Genomic DNA, 24,955 nt, shown 5'->3' on the forward strand with positions numbered 1-24,955 from the left:
GATCAGCTTCGCTGGGCAGGCCACATAGTTCGCATGCCAGACACGAGACTCCCAAAGCAAGTGCTCTATGCGGAGCTCCTTCACGACAAATGAGACAAAGGTGGGCAGCGGAAACGTTACATGGACACCCTCAAAGCCTCCCTGATAAAGTGCGACATCTCCACTGACACCTGGGAGTCACTGGCCAAAGACCGCCCTAAGTGGTGAAAGTGCATCAGGGAGGGCGTTGAGCACTTCGAGTCTCAACGCCGAATGTAAAGAGGTCAAGCGCAGGCAGCGAAAGGAGCATGCGGAAACCAGTCCCATCCACCCCTTCCCTCGGCGACTGTCTGTCCCAACTGTGACAGAGTCTGTCGCTCTCGCATTGATCTGTTCAGCCACCAAAGAACTCACTTCAGGAGTGGAAGCAAGTCTTCCTCAATTCCGAGGGACTGCCTATGATGACTGTGTAATGAGACGGGATTAATAAACAATCTCCTCGTAAAGGATCCTCTTGGAATGAGTGACCATAACATGGTTGAATTTCAAATTCAGTTGAAGGGTGAGAAAGTTGGATCTCTAACCTTAAATAAAGGAGACTACAAAGGTATGAAGCTAAAGTGGACTGGGAAAATAGGTTAGAGAGTGGGATGAGTTGATGAGCAGTGGCAGACATTTAAGAAGATATTTCATAGCTCTCAACAAAAATATATTCCAGTGAGAAGGAAAGACTAAGAGAAGGGAGAACCATCCCTGACTAAGGAAATAAAGGATGGTATCAAATTGAAAACAATGGCATACAATGGCCCAGAAATTCCGCTTTCTCCTTCCCGCGGGTGTTCGACTAGATTTTAGAGAAAAAATGCACACCTACCTGAAGCTGCTGCTCCCGCTCGAGATCCCGGTCCACAGACCTTCTCTCCCTGCGCGTCGCAGCGCGTGCTTGTAGGGACATCCGTAAACTGGAGCTATGGTCACAAGGCTCTGGCCAGCCAATCAAGGTACTGTATTTTCTCATTCATAATAATGGGAACTCCGTAAGTTGGAGTTCCATTATTATGAATGAGAATCCCCCCCCCCCCAAACACTAATAAAAAATATACACTATATATTTAAGATTCATTTAAATTAAAGTTATAAACGTCATTAAAAAAATGTTCCCAATTTTTAAAAAAGTTTTTTTAATTATGCCTTAGAATAAACTTACTGCAGTGGGGAGGGCTTTAAACATAAAATGTTTTCATAACTTTATTTTAATATGTCTGTGTGTGTTTTAAAACATTTGCGCCTGTAAAAGTAGGCTATGTGCCTGCTTTTATCAGGTGTAAGATTTTTGAGGACATTTGCTGGGCAAGATATAGGTAAATATCGCAATCTTGCCCGTGCAAATGTCCTCGCTCCCGATCTGGCTATGATCTGTCAAGCTCCAGCAGATCTGAAAAGCTGGGCTTCAGCGCATGTGCATTGCACGCTGAAAACTGGCTTTTCCAATGCCTTCCCGGGTCCGTAGAAACTTCGTACGGGCCCGGGACATCGGAATTTCTACCCCAGTGTTGCCAAGATTAGTGGGAGGCCAGAGGATTGAGAAATTTTTAAACACAGCACTGGTGAGGCCACACCTGAAGTACTGCGTACAATTTTGGTCTCCGTATTTAAGGAAGCTGTTCAGAGAAGGTTCACTACATTGATTCTGGAGATGAGGGGGTTGACTAATGAAGATAAGTTGAGTAGGTTGGGCCTATACTCATTGGAGTTCAGAAGAATGAGAGGTGATCTTATCGAAATATATAAGATAATGAGGGGGCTCGACAAGGTGGATGCAGAGAGGATATTTCCACTCATAGGGGAAACTAAAACTAGGGGACATAGTCTCAGAATACGGGGCCACCCATTTAAAACTGAGATGAGGAGGAATTTCTTCTCTGAGGGTTGTAACTATGGAATTCTCTGCCTCAGAGAGCTGTGGAGGCTGGGTCATTGAATATATTTAAGGCAGTGAGACAGATTTTTGAGCGATAAGGGAAAAAAGGGTTAAGGGGAGCATAGAGCTGAGTCCATGATCAGATCAGCCATGATCTTATTGAATGGCGGAGCAGGCTCGAGGGGCCAGGTGGCCTACTCCTGCTCCTATTTCTTATGTTCTTAAAATCTCCTCTTAGTTCCTTTAATAATCTGTCACATTCAAAAGCTGATCAGCAAGAAAGAGAAACACTATTCCTACCAGACATGATTACAATAGCTTTATTAATTAATAGCCGTTCACACTTGGTTTAATCCAGTCAGAATTTACACTTTCTGCTTCTAACAAGCAGATGCTGCAGGAACTAGACATGCATCAGTACCAGAGCAGACTCCCAAGCGCTTGTGGTGCCATCTGCTTCTTCACACAACACGATGCTCACATTGTCCCTTTGTTCAAAGTTCAGTTTGCTGGAGTTTCTGGTTTACCTCCTCCAGGGCACAGACTGTGCTGGAGCACAATTCCAACAGTTCCCATATGCAAGGTATAGTCGGGAGTCAGCAAGATCAACTGTGCTCAAATATCTTGCACGCTTCGAGGAATTGCTAAATCTTCTCTTGCAAATTCAGCAATTCAACAGATATGCTGGTGGCTGGCAAGTTGTGGATGAAGGACTGGTCACAGATGTGCCACTTAAAACACTTCTTGCCAGTGTTGAAATGCTAGCTTGTTGTAGAGAAGGGCATGGGTCTGAGGGCAGAGAAGGGGATGAGGAGCCCAGCCCTAGAAGCTGGGATTTTCCTGGGCGAACATTTATCCTTCAACTGACACCTAAAACAGATGATCGTCAGTTATTTCATTGTTGCTTGTGGGAGCTTGTTGTGCGAAGATTGACTGCCGTGTTTCCTTCATTACAGCAGTGATGACACTTCAAAGCACTTTGGGATGTCCCAAGGTCATGAAAGGGGCTATATAAATGCAAGTCTTTCTTTAGTGATTCTGGTAGATGAGACAGGAAGGTTCCTCACCTTTATGGATACTATAGTGGGTGGACTGATTGAAGGCTTTAGCAAACAGCTGGTGGGATAGAGCAGTCAGGAAAGTGCACCCAGAATGCACTTGGAATTGCACTACTTAGGTTACAGTTCAAGTTAAAATTAATTTATATAAGCACACACTTAAAACCTAACATGAACCAGCGCAATGGGGCAGTAAAATAGAACGTATTTTTCTTCTTTCCATTAAGAAGTACTCCTTGATGTATTTAAGAATGGTAAACTGTTAGTTTTCGTAATACAGCTGAAAATGGGTTTATCAGCAAAAATAAGCATTTTTAATAAGGGTGTTCAGTCCTCCACCTCTGAGAAACCGGATTTAAATCGACTGGAAATGACAAAACACTACATTGAACCATTTAATAGTTTCATTGGTGTACACCAGTTAGTTTCTTAGTAAATTTAATAATTTGATATTAAAAAACATGCCTAAGAAAATAAGCAGAATTTGAAGAACATTCTCAGACCAGCGCCATCGGCCTAACCTCGCAATTTCAATCATCCCTAAAACAGATTATCTGGTCATTATCACATTGCTGTTTGTGGGAGCTTGCTGTGCGCAAATTGGCTGCTGGGTTTCCTACATTACAACAGTGACTACATTCCAAAAGTACTTCATTGGCTACAAAGCGCTTTGGGGCGTCCGGAGGTCGTGAAAGACACGATATAAATGCAAGTCTTTCTATAGAAATATAGGAATTAGGTGCAGGACTAGGCCATTCGGCCCTTTGAGCCTGCACCACCATTCAATATGATCATGGCTGATTATTCAACCTCAGTACCCCTTTCCTGCTTTCTCTCCATACCCCTTGATCCCTTTAGCCGTAAGGGCCATATCTAACTCCCTTTTGAATATATCTAACGAACTGGCCTCAACAACTTTCTGCGGTCGAGAATTCCAGAGATTAACAACTCTCTGAGTGAAGAAGTTTCTCCTCATCTCGGTCCTAAATGGCTTACCCCTCATCCTTAGACTGTGAGCCCTGGTTCTGGACTTCCCCAGCATCGGGAATATTCTTCCTGCCTCTAACCTGTCCAATCCCGTCAGAATTTTATGTTTCTATGAGAGCCCCTCTCATTTTTCTAAATTCCAGTGAATACAGGCCCAGTCGATCCTCATATGTCAGTCCTGCCAACCCGGGAATCAGTCTAGTGAACCTTCACTGCACTCCCTCAATAGTAACAATGTCCTTCCTCAGATTAGGAGACCAAAACTGAACACAATATTCGAGGTGTGGCCTCACCAAGACCCTGTACAACTGCAGTAAGACCTCCCTGCTCCTATACTCAAATCCCCTAGCTATGAAGGCCAACATGCCATTTGCCTTCTTCACCGCATGCTGTACCTGCTTGCCAACTTTCAATGACTGATGCACCTCCCCTTTCCCTAATCTGTCACCATTCAGATAATATTCTGCCTTCATGTTTTTGCCACCAAAGTGGATAACCTCACATTTATCCACATTATACTGCATCTGCCATACATTTGCCCACTCACCTAACCTGTCCAAGTCACCCTGCAGCTCTTAGCATCCTCCTCACAGCTCACACCACCACCCAGCTTAGTGTCATCTGCAAACTTGGGAGATATTACATTCAATTCCTTCATCTAAATCATTAATGTATATTGTAAATAGCTGGGGTCCCAGCGCTGAACCCTGCGGCACCCCACTAGTCACTGCCTGCCATTCTGAAAAGGACCCGTTTATTCCGACTCTCTGCTTCCTGTCTGCCAACCAGTTCTCGATCCACGTCAATACATTACCCCAATACCATGTGCTTTAATTTTGCACACTTATCTCTTGTGTGGGACCTTGTCAAAAGCCTTTTGAAAGTCCGAATACACCACATCCACTGGTTCTCCCTTTTCCACTCTCTAGTTCCATCCTCAAAAAATTCTAGAAGGTTTGTCAAGCACGATTTCCCTTTCATAAATCCATGCTGACTTGGACCCATCCTGTCACTGCTTTCCAAATGCTCTGCTATTTCATCTTTAACAATTGATTCCAACATTTTCCCCAACACAGATGTCAGGCTAACCGGTCTATAATTCCCTGTTTTCTCATTCCCTCCTTTTTTAAAAAGTGGTGTTACATTAGCTACCTCCAGTCCTTAGGAACTGATCCAGAGTCTACAGAATGTTGGAAAATGACCAATGCACGACTATTTCTAGGGCCACTTCTTTAAGTACTCTGGGATGCAGCCTATCAGGCCTTGTGGATTTATCGGACTTCAATCCCATCAATTTCCCGACTAATAAGGATTTTCTTCAGTTCCTCCTTCTTGCTAGACCCTCGGTCCTCTAGTATTTCCAGGAGGTTATTCGTATCTTCCTTAGTGAAGACAGAACCAAAGAATTTGTTCAACTGGTCTGCCATTTCTTTGCTCCCCATTATAAATTCACCTGATTCTGACTGCAAGGGACCTAAGTTTGTCTTCACTAATCTTTTTCTCTTCACATATCTATAGAAGCTTTTGCAGTCAGTGTTTATGTTCCCTGCAAGCTTCCTCTGATACTCTAAAGTTTCCCTCTCCTAATTAAACCCTTTGTCCTCTTCTGCTGAATTCTAAATTTCTCCCAGTCCTCAGGTTTGCTGCTTTTTCTGGCCAATTTATATGCCTCTTCCTTGGATTTAACACTATCCCTAATTTCCCTTGTTAGCCACAGTTGAGCCACCTTCCCCGTTTTAGTTTTACTCCAGACAGCGATGTACAATTGTTGAAGTTCATCCATGTGATCTATAATTGTCTGCCATTGCCTATCCACCATCAATCCTTTAAGTATCATTTGCCACCAGTCTATCCTAGCCAATTCACATCTCATACCATCGAAGTTACCTTTCCTTAAGTTCAGGACCCTAGTCTCTGAATTAACTGTGTCACTCTCCATCTCAATAAAGAATTCTATCATATTATGGGCATTCTTCCCCAAGGAGCCTCGCACAAGATTGCTCATTAGTCCTCTCTCATTACACAACAGCAAGTCTAGGATGGCCAGCTCTCTAGTTGGTTCCTTGACATATTGGTCTAGAAAACCATCCCTAATACACAACAGGAAATCCTCCTCCACCGTATTGCTACCAGTTTGGTTAGCCCAATCTATATGTAGATTAAAGTCGCCCATGATAACTGCTGTACCTTTATTGCATGCATCCCTCATTTCTTGTTTGGTGCCAGTCCCAACCTCACTACTACTGTTTTGGTGTATTTCGACCTGGGCAGTTTTGTGGGCGGGGCCTGTTCCGGGTGAACTGAATCTTGAGTCAGCATAAAAGATGGCGAGAAACACGAACGCGAGTGGATTTGGGCGTGATGCACTTACATTTAAAACTCCCCCCACCTTTTGCACGGGTTCAGCCAATTCTGCCCCGACAGCGCTGATATTACTAGTGTTGAGGAACGGAAACTCTCTCTCTGGTACACAAGTAACTTCTCACTCATGGTGACATACTGATGCCAGAATAAGTCAGTGAAAAAACTTGAGACAGACACACGTGAATGAATGCTCATCTGTATGAGGTGCTGAATCTCTTCCTAAAAGGCAAAGCAATTGAATGGTTTCCCGTCCCGTGCGGACGTGCTGCCGCAGCATGCTGGCCACCCGTGACAGGGACTGTGTTTCTCATATTGGACTGTTCAGCCATCTAAAGACTCATTTTAAGAGTGGAAGCAAGTCTTCCTTGATTCTGAGGAATTGCCTATGATGATGATGATGACCAGAGAGAAGATGGTGACACGTACAAAAGCAAAACTCTGCGGATGCTGGAATCTGGAATAAAAAACAGAAAAATGCAGGAAATCTCAGCAGGTCAGGCAGCATCTGTGGAGAGAGGAAGTAGAGTTAACGTTGCGGGTCAGCGACCCTTCGTCAGAACTGGAGAATGTTCAGAAAGAACACATTCTTAAGAAGAGCGCTTGGAAGTAGGGAAAGCACTCTACTCAGAACTCCTTCACGGCAAGCGAGCCATAGGTGGGCAAAGGAAACGTTACAAGAACACCCTCAAAGCCTCCCTGATAAAGTGCAACATCCCCACTGACACCTGGGAGTCCCTGGCCAAAGACCGCCCTAACTGGAGGGAGTGCATCTGGGAGGGCGCTGAGCACCTCGAGTCTCGTCGCCGAGAGCATGCAGAAATCAAGCGCAGGCAGCGGAAAGAGCGTGCGGCAAACCAGTCTCACCTTCCCTCAACGACTATCTGTCCCACCTGTGACAGGGACTGTGGTTCTCGTATTGGACTGTTCAGCCACCTAAGGACTCATTTTTAGAGTGAAAGCAAGTCTTCCTCGATTCCGAGGGACTGCCTATGATAGAAACATAGAAATACATAGAAATTTACAGCACAGAAGGAGGCCATTTCGGCCCATCGTGTCCGCGCCGGCCGACAAAGAGCTGCACGGCCCTCGGTCAGCAGCCCTGAAGGTTACATTTGAACCTATGAACAATGGCGGAAAGGCAAAGAGCACCCAGCCCAACCAGTCCGCCTCACACAACTGCGACACTCCTTACACTGAAACATTCTACACTCCACCCCAACCGGAGCCATGTGATCTCCTGGGAGAGGCAAAAAACAGATTAAAAACCCAGGCCAATTTAGGGAGAGAAAAAAAAGCAGTGAAAGGGGGAGGGGAAGAAAGAACAAAAGGGGAAAGTGTGTGGTGAGGCGTTTCTGGCGGGCGTCACACGGTGGGGAGGCCCGTCTAGCGGTTGTGCATGTGCTGGTGTTTGAGGAGGCTGGACGAGAGTGTGAACACCTTGCCGCACACTTGGCACCGGAAGGGCTTCTGGCCTGTGTGGATGCGCTGGTGCCGGGTCAGCGAGGAGGAGTCGATGAAGCATTTGGCGCAGTCGTCGCACTTGAACGGCTTCTCGCCGGTGTGGATGCGCTGGTGCTTGAGGAGGCTGGAGGACACGGTGAAGGTCTTGTCGCACACCTCGCACTTGAAGGGTTTCTCACCGCTGTGGATGCGCCGGTGCTTGAGCAGGTTGGAGGACTGCGTGAAGGTCCGGTCGCACAGCTCGCACTTGAAGGGCTTGTTGCCGGTGTGGATATGCTGGTGCGAGGCCAGCGAGGAGAAGGAGACAAAGCGCTTCTGGCAGAGCTGGCACTGGAAGGGCTTCTCGCCCGTGTGGACTCGCTGGTGGTTGGTGAGGTGGGTGAACTGAATGAAGCCCTTCAGGCACACGGCACACTGGAAGGGCTTCTCCTCTGTGTGGGTGAGCTGGTGGATCAGCAGCTGCGAGGAGCGGCTGTAGCCTTTGCCGCACTCAGAGCATTTGAAGGGCTTCTCGCCGGTGTGGATGTGCTGGTGCGTGCGGAGCGACGAGGACTCGGTGAAGCGCTTCTGGCACACGTCGCACTGGAAGGGCTTCTCCCCGGTGTGGATGCGCTGGTGTTGCAGCAGGCTGGAGGACACCGAGAAGGCCCGGCCGCACACCTCACATTTGAACGGCCGCTCCCCCGTGTGGATGCGGTGGTGCTTCAGCAGGCTGGACAAGTGCATGAAGACTTTGTCGCACACTTTGCATTTCAACGCGTTCTCGGTCTTGTGGGCCCGCTGGTGCGCAGTGAAGGCAGACAATTCGGCAAAGGTCTTTTCGCATTCGGAGCACTTGAAATCCTCACCCTTCACGCAATCTGCTGGATATGTACTCAGCTCCTTACCGGCCCCGCACGTTGAAGGTCTCGGCACCTCCTGCATTGAGGAATCTCCAATGCCTGCACCTTCCCAAATGCTCTTTTCCACGGAGTGCTCAGTGCCGCTGAAGGGTTTCCCTTCCAATGATGTCACCCCGGTTTCCTGATATACGGGATGTATTGAGCACGGTTTTCCTTCCTGACTGCTTTCGGTTTGAGTTGGGCTGTCCAGAGACTCAACACTTTCTCCTGAGCCACTTCCGTGGAATTGTTCTTCGGACAGTGATGTGACTCTAACAGCAGTGTCCATTCTGCTCGCTGCAGTTTGCTCCTTCTGCAAAACAAAACAATCATTTATTTCACCACCAATTTTCTCCTCTTCTCTACAAGGTGCTGACTCAGTGCTGGGATAGGCGCCATAGAGTGTCAGCATGCTGGGTCACTGGCTTATGTCCTATGCATCAGTTCACATCATCACACAAGCACTTCCAGCAGTGCTCACTGGATAGTAAGTGGGAGTTTCTGATTTCCCCCCTTCCCCACCCACCCCACCCCAAGAGCACTAGAGAAAATTGTAGAGTCTCCACCCTGCCCAGGCACAGGTTGCAATGATCATAAATAAAAACAGAAAATGCTCAGCAGGGCAGGCAGCATCTGTGGAGAGAGATGCAGAAGTTTCAGATCAATGACCTTTTGTTGTGGAAATAAACCACTGGGAGTCATGGGTGCACTGTGATACGAGAAATCTTTAATACAAGCATGCAGGGGAGAGCCTTTCACTGCATCGAAGACTCTTAAAATTCCAATAATGTGCCCACTCAGTTATACATGATCAGGAGGAAGTAAAACTCCATAGTTAACAAAGACAAGCCCACATAAGGGTGACAGTTGCTTGACCATTAACTAATGATCACGTCTTAAACAGATGTCTCCTGTTATCTCGACTAGCTTGGCCTATAGAAACATAGAAACTAGGTGCAGGAGCAGGCCATTCAGCCCTTCTAGCCCGCACCGCCATTCAATGAGTTCATGGCTGAACATGAAACTTCAGTACCCCCTTCCTGCTTTCTCGCCATACCCCTTGATCCCCCGAGTAGTAAGGACTTCATCTAACTCCCTTTTGAATATATTTAGTGAATTGGCCTCAACTACTTTCTGTGGTAGAGAATTCCACAGGTTCACCACTCTCTGGGTGAAGAAGTTTCTCCTCATCTCGGTCCTAAATGGCTTAGCCCTTATCCTTAGACTGTGACCCCTGGTTTTGGACTTCCCCAACATTGGGAACATTCTTCCTGCATCTAACCTGTCTAAACGCGTCAGAATTTTAAACGTTTCTATGAGGTCCCCTCTCATTCTTCTGAACTCCAGTGAATACAAGCCCAGTTGATCCAGTCTTTCTTGATAGGTCAGTCCCACCATCCCGGGAATCAGTCTGGTGAATCTTCGCTGCACTCCCTCAATAGCAAGAATGTCCTTCCTCAAGTTAGGAGACCAAAACTGTACACAATACTCCAGGTGTGGCCTCACCAAGGCCCTGTACAACTGTAGCAACACCTCCCTGCCCCTGTACTCAAATCCCCTCGCTATGAAGGCCAACATGCCATTTGCTTTCTTAACCGCCTGTTGTACCTGCATGCCAACTTTCAATGAGTGATGTACCATGACACCCAGGTCTCGTTGCACCTTCCCTTTTCCTAATGTCACCATTCAGATAATAGTCTGTCTCTCTGTTTTTACCACCAAAGTGGATAACCTCACATTTATCCACATTATACTTCATCTGCCATGCGTTTGCCCACTCACCTAACCTATCCAAGTCGCTCTGCAGCCTCATAGCATCCTCCTCGCAGCTCACACTGCCACCCAACTTAGTGTCATCCGCAAATTTGGAGATACTGCATTTAATCCCCTCGTCTAAATCATTAATGTACAATGTAAACAGCTGGGGCCCCAGCACAGAACCTTGCGGTACCCCACTCGTCACTGCCTGCCATTCTGAAAAGTACCCATTTACGCCTGCTCTTTGCTTCCTGTCTGCCAACCAGTTCTCAATCCACGTCAGCACACCACCCCCAATCCCATGTGCTTTAACTTTGCACATTAATCTCTTGTGTGGGACCTTGTCGAAAGCCTTCTGAAAGTCCAAATATACCACATCAACTGGTTCTCCTTTGTCCACTTTACTGGAAACATCCTCAAAAAATTCCAGAAGATTTGTCAAGCATGATTTCCCTTTCACAAATCCATGCTGACTTGGACCTATCATGTCACCATTTTCCAAATGCGCTGCTATGACATCCTTAAGAATTGATTCCATCATTTTACCCACCACTGAGGTCAGGCTGACCGGTCTATAATTCCCTGTTATCTCTCTCCCTCCTTTTTTAAAAAGTGGGGTTACATTGGCTACCCTCCACTCGATAGGAACTGATCCAGAGTCAATGGAATGTTGGAAAATGACTGTCAATGCATCCGCTATTTCCAAGGCCACCTCCTTAAGTATTCTGGGATGCAGTCCATCAGGCCCTGGGGATTTATCGGCCTTCAATCCCATCAATTTCCCCAACACAATTTCCCGACTAATAAAGATTTCCCTCAGTTCCTCCTCCTTACTAGACCCTCTGACCCCTTTTATAGCCGGAAGGTTGTTTGTGTCCTCCTTAGTGAATACTGAACCAAAGTACTTGTTCAATTGGTCTGCCATTTCTTTGTTCCCCGTTATGACTTCCCCTGATTCTGACTGCAGGGGACCTACGTTTGTCTTTACTAACCTTTTTCTCTTTACATACCTATAGAAACTTTTGCAATCCGCCTTAATGTTCCCTGCAAGCTTCTTCTCGTACTCCATTTTCCCTGCCCTAATCAAACCCTTTGTCCTCCTCTGCTGAGTTCTAAATTTCTCCCAGTCCCCAGGTTCGCTGCTATTTCTGGCCAATTTGTATGCCACTTCCTTGGCTTTAATACTATCCCTGATTTCCCTAGATAGCCACGGTTGAGCCACCTTCCCTTTTTTATTTTTACGCCAGACAGGAATGTACAATTGTTGTAGTTCATCCATGCGGTCTCTAAATGTCTGCCATTGCCCATCCACAGTCAACCCCTTAAGTATCATTTGCCAATCTATCCTAGCCAATTCACGCCTCATACCTTCAAAGTTACCCTTCTTTAAGTTCTGGACCATGGTCTCTGAATTAACTGTATCATTCTCCATCCTAATGCAGAATTCCACCATATTATGGTCACTCTTCCCCAAGGGGCCTCGCACAATGAGATTGCTAATTAGTCCTCTCTCATTACACAACACCCAGTCTAAGATGGCCTCCCCCCTAGTTGGTTCCTCGACATATTGGTCTAGAAAACCATCCCTTATGCACTCCAGGAAATCCTCCTCCACCGTATTGCTTCCAGTTTGGCTAGCCCAATCTATGTGCATATTAAAGTCACCCATTATAACTGCTGCACCTTTATTGCATGCACCCCTAATTTCCTGTTTGATGCCCTCCCCAACATCACTACTACTGTTTGGAGGTCTGTACACAACTCCCACTAAAGTTTTTTGCCCTTTGGTGTTCTGCAGCTCTACCCATATAGATTCCACATCATCCAAGCTAATGTCTTTCCTAACTATTGCATTAATCTCCTCTTTAACCAGCAATGCTACCCCACCTCCTTTTCCTTTTATTCTATCCTTCCTGAATGTTGAATACCCCTGGATGTTGAGTTCCCAGCCCTGATCATCCTGGAGCCACGTCTCCGTAATCCCAATCACATCATATTTGTTAACATCTATTTGCACAGTTAATTCATCCACCTTATTACGGATACTTCTTGCATTAAGACACAAAGCCTTCAGGCTTGTTTTTTTAACACCCTTTGTCCTTTTAGAATTTTGCTGTACAGTGGCCCCTCTTCTTCTTTGCCCCGGGTTTCTCTGCCCCCCACCCCTCCTCATCTCCTTTCTGTCTTTTGCTTTTGCCTCCTTTTTGTCTCCCTCTGTCTCCCTGCATTGGTTCCCATCCCCCTGCCATATTAGTTTAACTCCTCCCCAACAGCACTAGCAAACACTCCCCCTAGGACATTGGTTCCGGTCCTGCCCAGGTGCAGACCATCCGGATTGTACTGGTCCCACCTCCCCCAGAACCGGTTCCAATGCCCCAGGAATTTGAATCCCTCCCTGCTGCACCACTGCTCAAGCCACCTATTCATCTGCGCTATCCTGCGATTCCTACTCTGACTAGCACGTGGCACTGGTAGCAATCCCGAGATTACTACTTTTGAGGTCCTACTTTTTAATTTAGCTCCTAGCTCCTTAAATTTGTTTCGTAGGACCTCATCCCTTTTTTTACCTATGTCGTTGGTACCAATGTGCACCACGACAACTGGCTGTTCTCCCTCCCATTTCAGAATGTCCTGCACCCGCTCCGAGACATCCTTGACCCTTGCACCAGGGAGGCAACATACCATCCTGGAGTCTCGGTTGCGGCCGCAGAAATGCCTATCTATTCCCCTCACCATTGAATCCCCTATCACTATCGCACTCCCACTCTTTTTCCTGCTCTCCTGTGCAGCAGAGCCAGCCACGGTGCCATGAACTTGGCTGCTGCTGCCCTCCCCTGATGAGTCATCCCCCCCAACAGCACTCAAAGCAGTGTATCTGTTTTGCAGGGGGATGACCACAGGGGACCCCTGCACTACCTTCCTTGCACTGCTCTTCCTGCTGGTCTTCCATTCCCTAGCTGGCTGTGGACCCTTCTCCTGCGGTAAGACCAACTCACTACACGTGATACTCACGTCATTCTCAGCATCGTGGATGCTCCAGAGTGAATCCACCCTCAGCTCCAATTCCGCAACACGGACCATCAGGAGCTCGAGGCGAACACACTTCCCGCAGATGTAGTCGTCAGGGATACCGGAAGTGTCCCCGAGTTCCCAAATGGTACAGGAGGAGCATATCACGTGACCGAGCTCTCCTGCCATGCCTTAACCCTTAGATACCCTTAAATTGGTAATAACAATGTTACAGTTCACTTACTGATATAAAAAATTTTTTAAAAAGCTACTCACCAATCACCAGCCAATCACTTACCCCATTGGCTGTGACGTCACCTTTTGATTCCTTTCTACTTCTATTTTGCTTTCTCTCCCTCTGTAGCTGCACAAGTCCGCCTTTATAGGCTGCTCCGACCTCTCGCCAACTGCCGCTGACTCTCGAGCTCCCGCTGGGCCTTTATAGGCCGCTCCGACGCTGCTCCCGCCTCTCACCAACTGCCGCTGACTCTCGAGCTCCCGCTGGGCCTTTATAGGCCGCTCCGACACTGCTCCCACCTCTCACCAACTGCCGCTGACTCTCAAGCTCCCGCCTTTTCTTTCCCTTATCTCTACCCAATCTTTAATTGTCCCTTGTTTCAGGGTTTTAGAAACCTGTTTATGTCTAACCTGCTGATGACTATGATTTTAACATTTTTTAGCTTGCATATGTCCCAGCTTCCTATCACGCCTTGCGATTACAATGGCTTATTACTAACATAGCTACTGACATCTTTAAAAGATCATACTGACATCCCCGTAATGGAATAATACATGATACTCATCACACCAGTACATTAAACAACACTAGGTCACCACATCACCTTTTATCAGAACTGGAAAAAGTTAGCGATGTAACAGATTTTAAGCGTGCTGGGGTCGGAAAAGGGGGGGAGAGGAGGAAAGAACAAAAGTGCAGGTCTGTGATACAGTGCAAGGCAGCAGAGATTAATCATAGAATCATAGAAATTTACAGCACGGAAGGAGGCCATCATGTCCACGCCGGCCGACCAAGAGCTATCCAGCCTAATCCCACTTTCTAGTTCTTGATCCGTAGCCCTGTAGATTACGGCACTTTAAGTGCGCATCCAAGTACTTTTTAAATGTGGTGAGGGTTTCTGCCTCTACCACCCTTTCAGGCAGTGAGTTCCAGACCCCCATCACCCTGTGGGTGAAGAAATTTCCCCTCATATCTCCTCCTCAATTACTTTAAATCTATGCCCCCTGGTTGTTGACCCCTCTGCCAAGGGAACAGGTCCTTCCTATCCACTCTATCGAGGCCCCTCATAATTTTATACATCTCAATCAGGTCTCCCTTCAGCCTCCTCTGTTCCAAAGAAAACAGACCCAGCATCTCCAATCTTTCTTCATAGCCAAAACTCTCCAATCCAGGCAACATCCTCTTAAATCTCTGCACCCTTTCCAGTGCAATCACATATTTCCTGTAATGTGGTGACCAGAACTGCATACTGTACTCCAGTTGTGGCGTAACCAGTGTTTTATACAGTTCAAGCATAACGTCCTTGCTCTTGTATTCCATGTCTTGACTTATAAAGGCAAGTATTCCAATAGCCTTCTTAACCACCTTATCTACCTGGCCTGCTACCTTCAGGGATCTGTGGACCTACATTCCAAGCTCCTTTTGTTCCTCTACATTTCTCAGTGTCGTACCATTTAATGTGTATTCCCTTGCCTTGTTAGAACTCCCCAAATGCATTACCTCACACTTATCCGGATTGAATTCCATTTGCCACTGTTCTGCCCACCTGACCAGTAAATTGATATTTTCCTGCAGTCCGCAGCTTTCTTCTTCTTTATCAACCACACAGCCTATTTTAGTGTCATCTGCAAACTTCTTAATAATACCCGCAACATTCAAGTCCAAGTCATTGATATATACCACAAAATGCAAGGGACCCAGCACTGAGCCCTGTGGAACTCCACTGGAAACAGCCTTCCAGTCACAAAAACACCCATCAACCATTACCCTTTGCTTCCTGCCTCTGAGCCAATTTTGGATCCAACTTGCCACTTTGCCCTGGATCCCATGGGCTTTTACTTTCGTGACCAGTCTGCCATGTGGGACCTTATAAAAAGCCTTGCTAAAATCCACATACACTACATCAAATGCACTACCCCCATCGACCCTCCTTGTTACCTCCTCAAAAAATTCAATTAAGTTAGTCAGACACGACCTTTCCTTGACAAATCCATGCTGACTGTCCTTGATTAATCCATGTCTTTCCAAATGGAGATTTATCCTATCCCTCAGGATTTTTTCCAATAATTTTCCCACCACCGAGGATAGGCTGACTGGCCTGTAATTACTTGGTCTATCCTTTTCTCCCTTTTTAAACAAAGGTACCACATTAGCAGTCCTCTTGCACTGCACCTATAACCAGAGAGGATTGGAAAATGATGGTCAGAGCTTCTACTATTTCCTCTTTTGCTTCTCTTAATAGCCTGGGATACATTTCATCCAGGACTGGGGATTTATCCACTTTCAAAGCTGCCAAACCCCTTAATACTTCCTCTCTCATTATGTTTATCTCGTCTAATATTTCACATTCCTCCTCCCTCATTGCAAAGTCTGCATCACCCCTCTCTTTTGTGAAAACTCTGTAACCAGGAATGATGAGCTGCAAAACCTGCCCTTCTTTCAGCCGTGTCTCAGTAATAGCTATATCATATTCACAAGTGTCAATCTGTGCTCTCAGCTCATCTGCCTTATTTCCTATACTCCTTGCATTGAAGTATATACCATTTAGTATTGTCAAACTCCCCTGTTGTCTATTTTCCAGCCCATGTTTCCTCTGTCTTCCAAATTCACTTTCTACTTCTCCTTCTCTGCTGCCCAATTCCAGCTTTGCTTCGCTCCCCACTAAATCTATTCTCCAGTTCCCATCCCCCTGCCAAGCTAGTTTAAACCCTCCCCAACAGCACGAGCAAACCCTCCCGCGAAGATACTAGTCCCAGCTCTGTTGAGGTGCAATCCATCCGGCTTGTAGGTCCCATCTCCCCCAGAAACAGTGTCACTGCCTCAGGAATCTAAAACCCTCCCACCTGCACCATCTCTCCAACCAAGTATTCATCTTCTCTATCCTATTTCTGTATTCACCAGCACGTGGCACCGGCAATAATCCTACCTTTGAGCAAGCATCTGCTGTAATTTCTTCTTGTGTGGCTCGGTGTCAAATTTATTTGTTTTGTCTTAAAACACTCTGAAGCACCTTGGGATGTTTCACTACGTTAAAGGCACTATATAAATAGAAGTTGTTGTTGATGTTGAGTCCAGAGGCTATAAAGTGTCTGATCGAAAGATGAGGTGCTGTCCCTTCAGCTTATGCAACTATCATGTTTTTGGGTCTTCTCTACCTGTTGTACTCCAGATCTTTTTGTCTACTATATTTTAAATCATGCTCAAAGGCTAGTCGCACCTCCATCCAAGAATATTTCCCCGAACCTCGCTATCTAGCCGGGTGCTGAGCAACATGCCCTTCAATTCTGCCCAACACATGCATCCCTCCACAAACGTTGCAGAACAAAGGGCACTCCCTGTGTTGTCAAACGCCAGCAGTTTCACCACAGTCCTGTGAAATTCAGGACTCCCCACCCCAGTTCTACCCTACAACAGGTCTATTCCCTGGTGCCATCGAGCTCAGGACCACACCCAATGCAGTTAAGCCCCGCTCGCACTACATAGGATAGCTAAATACTAGGGCCTCAGATACCCACTGTCCAGTTCCAACTACCTTAACTGTGGCAGAGCAGGAATTGCACATTGCAAGTGGGAGGAGCCCGACAATACTGCCGTTTCAGGGATCAGATCACTTGCATAAAATGGGTGGCTGCCTAAGTCAGAATGTGTGCATAATGGGCACCCGAGTACTGGATTTACAGTAAATGTGGTATCAAAACCAGTGCATTAGGTTTACTCACCCCCACGACCCGGTAACACTCGATTATATTCCAGAATTAGATCAGACCCTGACTATGGAGTTACTGACCAGTTACATAATGTGGTGTGACTGTTGTATTTTAAAGCCTCAGTTTAACTTGTGTCGACTTCTGTTGCTCTTTTTTATTTGACAATCTTTGGCCTTTTACTTCTTAATCTTACTCAATCTCTCACCTCAGCTCCTTCTGTTTGAAGCGCCTGAGCCTTCGATTCTTCAGTTGGTCTCCTTCTTTGTTCTCCTTTTCTTACTCGTGCTCCACAGCCACTGGCTCCCCGGAGAAATCTCAGCTCTCCTGACCTGAATAATCCATACATCACGTTTCCTTCCTGGCTGCTTTGTATCTCAGCTGACCCCTCATCCCTGCTATTTTCCGTTAACCCAGGAAGTAATTAGTTCCTGCTCCTGGTGCCTGATTTCCACAGGGTCTCACAGACAGGCTGCTGATACCGTAATCCAATACAGACTCCCGTTTAATGTGAGGCACACATTAAACACTGCTTTTTCGACCCAAGAGCACAGTTTTGTCCTATATTCTGACATCCTAAAATATACTTTCCTCCACTCCTAGAATTATGGCCTGGATTCCAATCTAATTTGATTCTTTCTTCATTTTTCTTAAAAGGTCCCTCTACACAAAATCTACTGGTTGAAAATGCAGACAAAAAAAATGAACCCATAATCCTTTCCTCTGCCAGCTAGCATTGGGAACACACTGTACAGAAAACTACAGACAAATCTCGTCTTCACCTTTAGTCCCATTCAGACCATTGTTCCTAGAGAACGTGTTCCACCTTGTTGCTCCTCCACACCAGCGATGTTCATGGGGCCATTCCGGCATTCAGTATTCAGCCCAAAATTCAGCTGCTGTTCTATTGACGAGTTACATGAACTCAAGAGATCATAACCTGTCTTTCCCCTTTACAGACTCTGACTGAAATGCTGTCAGTCGTGGCTCACTGGGTAGCACTCTCGTCTCTGAGTCAGAAGGTTGTGGGTTCAAGTCCCACTCCAGGAACTTAAGCGCATAAATCTAGGCTGAGACTCCCAGTGCAGTGCTGAGGGAGTGCTGCACTGTCAGAGGTGCCGTCTTTCGGATGAAAAGGTAAACCGAGGTCCTGTCTGCTCTCTCAGATGGACGTAAAAAATCCCATGGTACTATTTTGAAGAAGAGCAGGGGAATTACCCGCGGTGCCCTGGCCAATATTAATCCCTCAATCAACATCACAAAAACAGATTATCTGGTCATTATCACATTGCTGTTTGTGGGAGTTTGCTTGTGCGCAGATTGGCTGCCACGTTTCCTACATTATAACAGTGAATACACTCCAAAAAGTACTTCATTGGTTGTAAAGCGCTTTGAGAAGTCCAGTGGTCGCGAAAGGCGCTATATAAATCCAAGTGTTTCTTCTTCTTCTGTGCGCTTGTAGCATTTACTGTTTTTTTTATTTCAAATTTCTACCATTTGTACTTTTTCCTTTTAGCTGCTCTCCACCCCCGCCCCCCCGCCCTCCCCCCAACACAGTCGCTGGCTCACATGAGAGTTGAAGAGGCAGTAGTTTGAAGCTGTCAGTGTGATTTAATGGATCAGTGAAGGAATTGCAATAATGGAAGATGCACATTGCAGCAGTCTCCAACCTTGCCTGCAGAGTCATTGTGTATAAAATAAAATATTTACAAGTGCTACTGAATGTACCAGAAACACTCATGTACAATGCAACAGTACTTCACCAAGCCAGCCCTTTCTTGTTTCACAGCAAATGACCTCCTCCGTTAGTTTACGATATATCACAACAAGGCATTTTACGTGTTTGCCATGCATATGACTTAGTTTCAAACATTTTAAACAGTACCCCTTCAGTATTTATGCACGATGTTTAAATGCATCTCAGCTGAAAGACTGTCTTAGCCATTTAGTGGATGACTGAATATTGCACACCTCAAATCTCAAGTGCTTTAAGAAAATTAGGAAATTATACATTTTTGTAAACTAAATATTTCAGGGATGATAAGAAAAAAAGAACTCTGAATTTATTTAGTGCTTTTCACTTGTTCAGGAAATCTCAAAGCATTATATTGTCCAATTAATTACTTTTTGAAGTGCAGTCACTATTGTTATGTAGGAAGATGCATCACAAATGGCAAAAGAGGATGAATGTTAGTTGAGAGGGGAATGGGGTCAGCACACTGGGGGGCTGGGGGGAACTCCTGTTCTTCCAATAGTGCCATAGATCTTTACCATGAACAAGACCTTGTTTTAACATCTCATCCAAAAGATAGCACCTCCAACAATTCAGTACACCCTCAGTACTGCACGGACGTGTTTGTTTAGATTATGTGCAGAAACTTCGAGCGGGTTGTGAACCCACAAGCTTACACTGTATGAATTATGAATGTATATCCAAATGAAAAATATTGCTAATATATCAAATTCATTTTTATCAATCTCTTTCCAAAATAAAAGCAGTGGTAAATAGCAATTTGGTAATAAAGCATGGAGATGTTCGAATAATCCTGGCTGTCTACATTTTCCATTTATCAATCTGATTTATTAAACAATTACATCCAATCATCAGAAGCTTAAATAATTAATGAATTAAATGAAAAATGAATGAAACTGTTTAGTGTCACACACCAGAATAATGATTCACTCCATCTTGTTCTAACTGTTGACCGTGTACTCAAGTCAATCAATGATTAGTAGTCTCCATTTTCTTTTTTAAATGATACAACTGAAGCTTCAGAATAAAGCTTTAGCAATATTTGTGATTTGGACCACTATAAATGTTGTCATATGTGACAAACAGGTTTTTTTTAATTCCAAAAATGTAGTGGCATTTTCAGCCTGGTGAATGAGTTTATGTATAACGTACTGTTTTCTGGAGGTGCAGGGAGTGAAGAAACTGTACACAATCATGCATTTGTAATAAGGATGTGGACTCCATTTAAATGTATGGTTTACTTGACCAAAAAAACTACCAGTATGCCTTGTGCATAGTGAGTGGAAACTATTGCAGTTAACAAGGAGAAATGCTTGTCCTTGGAGGCTTTAGTTGCTGATTAGATCTTATGCTCCTCTTTGTGAGAAGTGCCAAGGAACCTCAAAGGCCTATTCAATTCATAGACTCTTCAATAAAAAAGCTCGAACTCCAAAGTGTCCTAGATTATGACTCTTACATTGAATCACTGCTATTGATTGAGTTTGCTAACACTAAATCCTGTGGGCATCTGTTAAAAGAAGATATGATTGTATTTGAAACCTTGAGGCAGGAGCGGAACATCATGTTAAGACTTGGTCAAAACCTTAATTACAAGAAAGGCTGGTACGGCATGAGGCACCAAGAGTGGACGAACTGGAAGACAATACATAAAGGACAGATAGAGATCAGCCCGGTCAGATGACTGACCCGGGGGATATAAAGGACTGTGAGACTTGAGCTGGACTGCAGCCGGATGGGTTGATTGCCCACACAAAGCTCTACAAGAGCTCAACCAAACTAATTAATCATTTGGACTTGTACCAAGGAAGTGTATATATTGTTTGCCTACTGTTGATTAATCAAGTAAAATAGTTGAACTAAGACTACCTGTTGTTGTGTCGTTCCTACGGGTCAACCCGTAAGCTTCTCAGTTAAAGCAGCAGAATCCTACACTGGGCAAGGCCCATCACAGTGAGTGATTGTGGCCTACTGCGTGATAAATTAACAAATGATTGAATTAAATCAGAGTCACAAGGAACACTCCCCAGGAACCCGTCTCATTCTAACTATTCCCAGTCCCTCACTGTAGAAAGAGTGAGGGGCTCTGCTTAACATTCCCTCACAGTGAAGCACTGAGTTCAGGAACTCCCCATATGCAGGAACCAGTGTCCTCGTAGACCACAGCTCAATGCGTTCCTCGTGCAAGACAACAACGTGTTTTTTTAAGTGTTATTTTCTCCCCTCCTCGCTTGAAGATGTTGATCTGTTGCTGGAGTACTTATTACCTTGCACAAGTGCCCCATTCTCCGTGTGTGTGTGAGCCTTGACACTTAGTGCCAGAAAGTTATCCAGCTGTGGAGAGCATCACTGCTGAGTTTGATATTGTCCTCACTCAAATACACCGGGTCTGGGCTTTCTGTACTTAATGCCCCATACACCAGTTGCAGGCTGGAAAAAGAGGCGACGCTCTACAACGCTGGATCTCTGCTTTTTCCGCACATGACTGGAATTTCCCCTGGGCCAGGACGCAGAGGAAGATGCCACCGCAGCAACGTTAAGGTTTCCCTAGAAGAATTCTGTATCTATCGTGTTTGGAGGAAGAAAAGGAAGATTACTAAATGAATACCAGGCATGCCAGGCTGCACATGAAGGCTCTCTGCCCACCTACAGGCAGCTGCACATCCACCGACAGACCTCACTTTGACAAACAATTAGTGTATGTGGAGGTTTCAACTTTGAACATAAACATAGTCCTGAACCTGCTGATTCTGCAGGATGGTTGGCTAACTACCAACAATTGTTTGAACTTGTGTGGAATGCAGCTCTGGAAAGTGGTACGAAGAACATAAGAACTTAATAGGAGCAGGAGTAGGCATTTGGACCCTCGAGCCTGCTCCGCCATTCAATAAGATCAAGGCTGATCTGTTCATGGACTCAGTTCCACTTCCCTGCCCGCTCCCCATAACCCTTTACTCCATTTTCGCTCAAAAATCTGTCTATCTCCGCCTTAGGTTTATATTCAATGACCCAGCCTCCACTGCTCTGGGGCAGAGAATTCCACAGATTTACAACCCTGAGAGAAGAAATTTCTCATCTCAGTTTTAAATGGGCAGCCCCTTATTTTAAGACTATGTCCCCTAGTTTTAATTTCCCCTATGAGTGGAAATATCCTCTCTGCATCCACCTTGTCAAGCCCCCTCATTATCTCATAGATTTCAGTAAGATCACCTCTCTTTCTTCAGAACTCCAATGAGTATAGGCCCAACCTACTCAACCTACCTTCATAAGTTAACCCCCTCATCTCCGGAATCAACGTAATGAACCTTCTCTGAACTGCCTCCAATGCAAGTATATCCTTCCTTAAATACGGAGACCAAAACTGTTCACAGTACTCCTGGTGTGGCCTCACCAATACCCTGTACAGTTGTAGCAGGACTTCTCTGCTTTTATATTCTATCCCCTTTGCAATAAAGGCCAACATTCCATTTGCCTTCCTGATTACTTGCTGTACCTGCATACTAACTTTGTGTTTCGTGCACAAGGACCCTCAGGTCCCTCTGTACTGCAGCACTTTGCAATATTTCTCCATTTAAATTATAATTTGCTTTTTTTATTATTTCTGCCAAAGTGGATAACCTCACATTTTCCCACATTATACTCCATCTACCAATGTTTTGCCCATTCACTTAGCCTGTCTATATCCCTCTGCAGATTTTTTGTGTCCTCCTCACAACTTGCTTTCCCACCCATCTTTGTATCATCAGCAAATTTGGCTACATTACATTCGGTCTCTTCATCCAAGTCATTAATATAGATTGTAAATAGTTGAGGACCCAGCACCTATCCCTGCGGCACCCCACTAGTCACTGTTTGCCAACCGGAAAATGACCTTTTTATCTCGATTCTCTGTTTTCTGTGAGTTAGCCAATCCTCTATCCATGCTAATATAGCACCCCCAACCCCATGAGCTTTTATCTTGTGCAGTAACCTCTTATGTGGCACCTTATCGAATGCCTTCTGGAAATCCAAATACACCACATCCACTGGTTCCCCCTTATCCACCCTACTCGTTATATCCTCAAAGAACTCCAGCAAATTTGTCAAACATGATTTCCCTTTCATAAAACCATGCTGACTCTGCTTGATTGAATCATGCTTTTCCAAATGTCCCAGTACTGCTTCCTTAATAATGGACTCCAGCATTTTCCCAACGACAAATGTTAGGCTAACTGGTCTATAATTTCTTGCTTTTTGTTTGCCTCCTTTTTAAAATAGGGGCCTTACTAGGCTCCTGCTGAGTGGTTAAATGCCAGGGTTCTGATCGTGAGCATCCTTGAGATGTCCCAAACTCAATGCACATTCCACCCTTTGTTGGCATCTAGCACTGCAGCCTCAGCAAGTTCAGAATTGGTTAGAGAGGAGTGGGAAACAGGATTAAACAGAAGCCAGCCATTTGGCTCAACCAATCCGTGCTGTTTATTCTTCACACAAGCAGTAGGCCTAATCCAATGTCCCCCTGTTACCAGATTACTTTATTTCCTTTTGTTTCAACCACCGATTCAACCTATTCTTAACTGTTCAGTCACTAACTCTGGTAAGGCATTGCAGCCTCACAAACCTCTGCATACACAAGTTTCCCTTGCCCTCTGTCCTGAATCTCTTGCGTTTAATCTTATATCTGTGTCCCCCTCATCACTGGAAAGCAATCTGTTTCTATCTATTCTGTCCTATCGCTTCATAATTTTAAACACCTCCATCAAATCACCCCTTAATCTCCTGCACTATATCAGAAACAATCCCAATTTTTCAGGTCTTTGTATTTATATTTCCTCATACCAGACAGTATGGTACTGTGCTATTGCCTCAACATCCTTCTTGCAGTGTGGAGCCAAAATTGTGCACAGTATTTCAACTGCAGTCTTACTATCTGACACTTTTTGCCCATTCCACCATCATATCCCATTGTAGCTTCCTTTGATCCTTAGAATTATTCACTATGCCTCCTTTTTTAGTATTATCTTCAAATTTGGATATCGCTTTCTCTAGCCCAAACCTGTCGTACTTGTACACCTGGAGGTATGAGACACATCCCCGGGGATGGCGGGGAGGGGAGGGGGCGTTGCTGTGGGAGAAATTGTCTAATGGTGAACTTGATTTATTATTTTGTTTATTTATTGCATTTTTAGGATAGGCTACTCAGACAAAGCTTTTTTTTTTAAAAAACATTTTTTATATAAAGTAATTAATTTACTTCAAGATGTACCAATGGGAACACAGATACACTGATGATGGCGTACAGAGCCCTTACCTTCAATCACCATACACTGCAGCGCGGTTTCAGTTGTCCAGTCTAACTGGGCTCAGGACTAAGCTGGGGTTTTTCTCAGTTGTATACATCGCACTATAACTGTATCTGTCTGGTCACAAGAGTGAAAAATGGACAGATGGCTATAGATAGGTAGTGTTAAGAAGAACACACAAAGTATCAGTGATGAGAAGCGAAGTAATGACATTTATCTTGCCAGTACCAGTACACTTGCTGAAATCGCTGGTGAGACAACGGCTACTGATTCAACATGCGGATCTCAGCCTGTGAAGCAAAACATTGACACCAGGCACAAGACAGGATTGATATCAAAGGGACGCAAATATGACAAAAGGTAGATAGAAATGGGATTTACGTAGACTGGAGCAGGTGAATACCCTCAGCCGCAGTGTGTGTTATGTAGTGAAGTCCTGGCGAATAACAGCCTAAAACCATCTCTTCTCCGCAGACACTTGGAAACAAAACACGAACATAGGGACAATCCGCCAACATTTTTCAAGCGGACGCAGCTAATGGTGATCAAGGCAGTTTTGTGTT

General features: G+C 45.2%; 1 protein-coding gene across 3 annotated transcripts in view; it reads right to left on the bottom strand.

Moving 5' to 3' along the window:
* Positions 1-2,204: 2,204 nt before the first annotated feature.
* The window catches only part of LOC139273294 (zinc finger protein ZFP2-like), a 63,530-nt gene continuing 40,779 nt past the window's right edge, over positions 2,205-24,955 (bottom strand). For 2 of the 3 annotated variants that reach the window (XM_070890022.1, XM_070890021.1), the window contains exon 2: positions 2,205-8,964. In XM_070890022.1, coding sequence (XP_070746123.1) covers positions 7,693-8,940 — 1,248 coding nt within the window. In that variant the 5' untranslated portion in view covers positions 8,941-8,964 and the 3' untranslated portion in view covers positions 2,205-7,692. Of the gene's footprint in view, positions 8,965-17,568; positions 17,725-24,955 lie in introns of those variants that run through there. The other variant, XM_070890020.1, reaches the window with a different exon arrangement.

This window comes from Pristiophorus japonicus, chromosome 9 (assembly GCF_044704955.1).
Source record: "Pristiophorus japonicus isolate sPriJap1 chromosome 9, sPriJap1.hap1, whole genome shotgun sequence".
In the NCBI taxonomy this organism is placed as follows: domain Eukaryota; kingdom Metazoa; phylum Chordata; class Chondrichthyes; family Pristiophoridae; genus Pristiophorus; species Pristiophorus japonicus.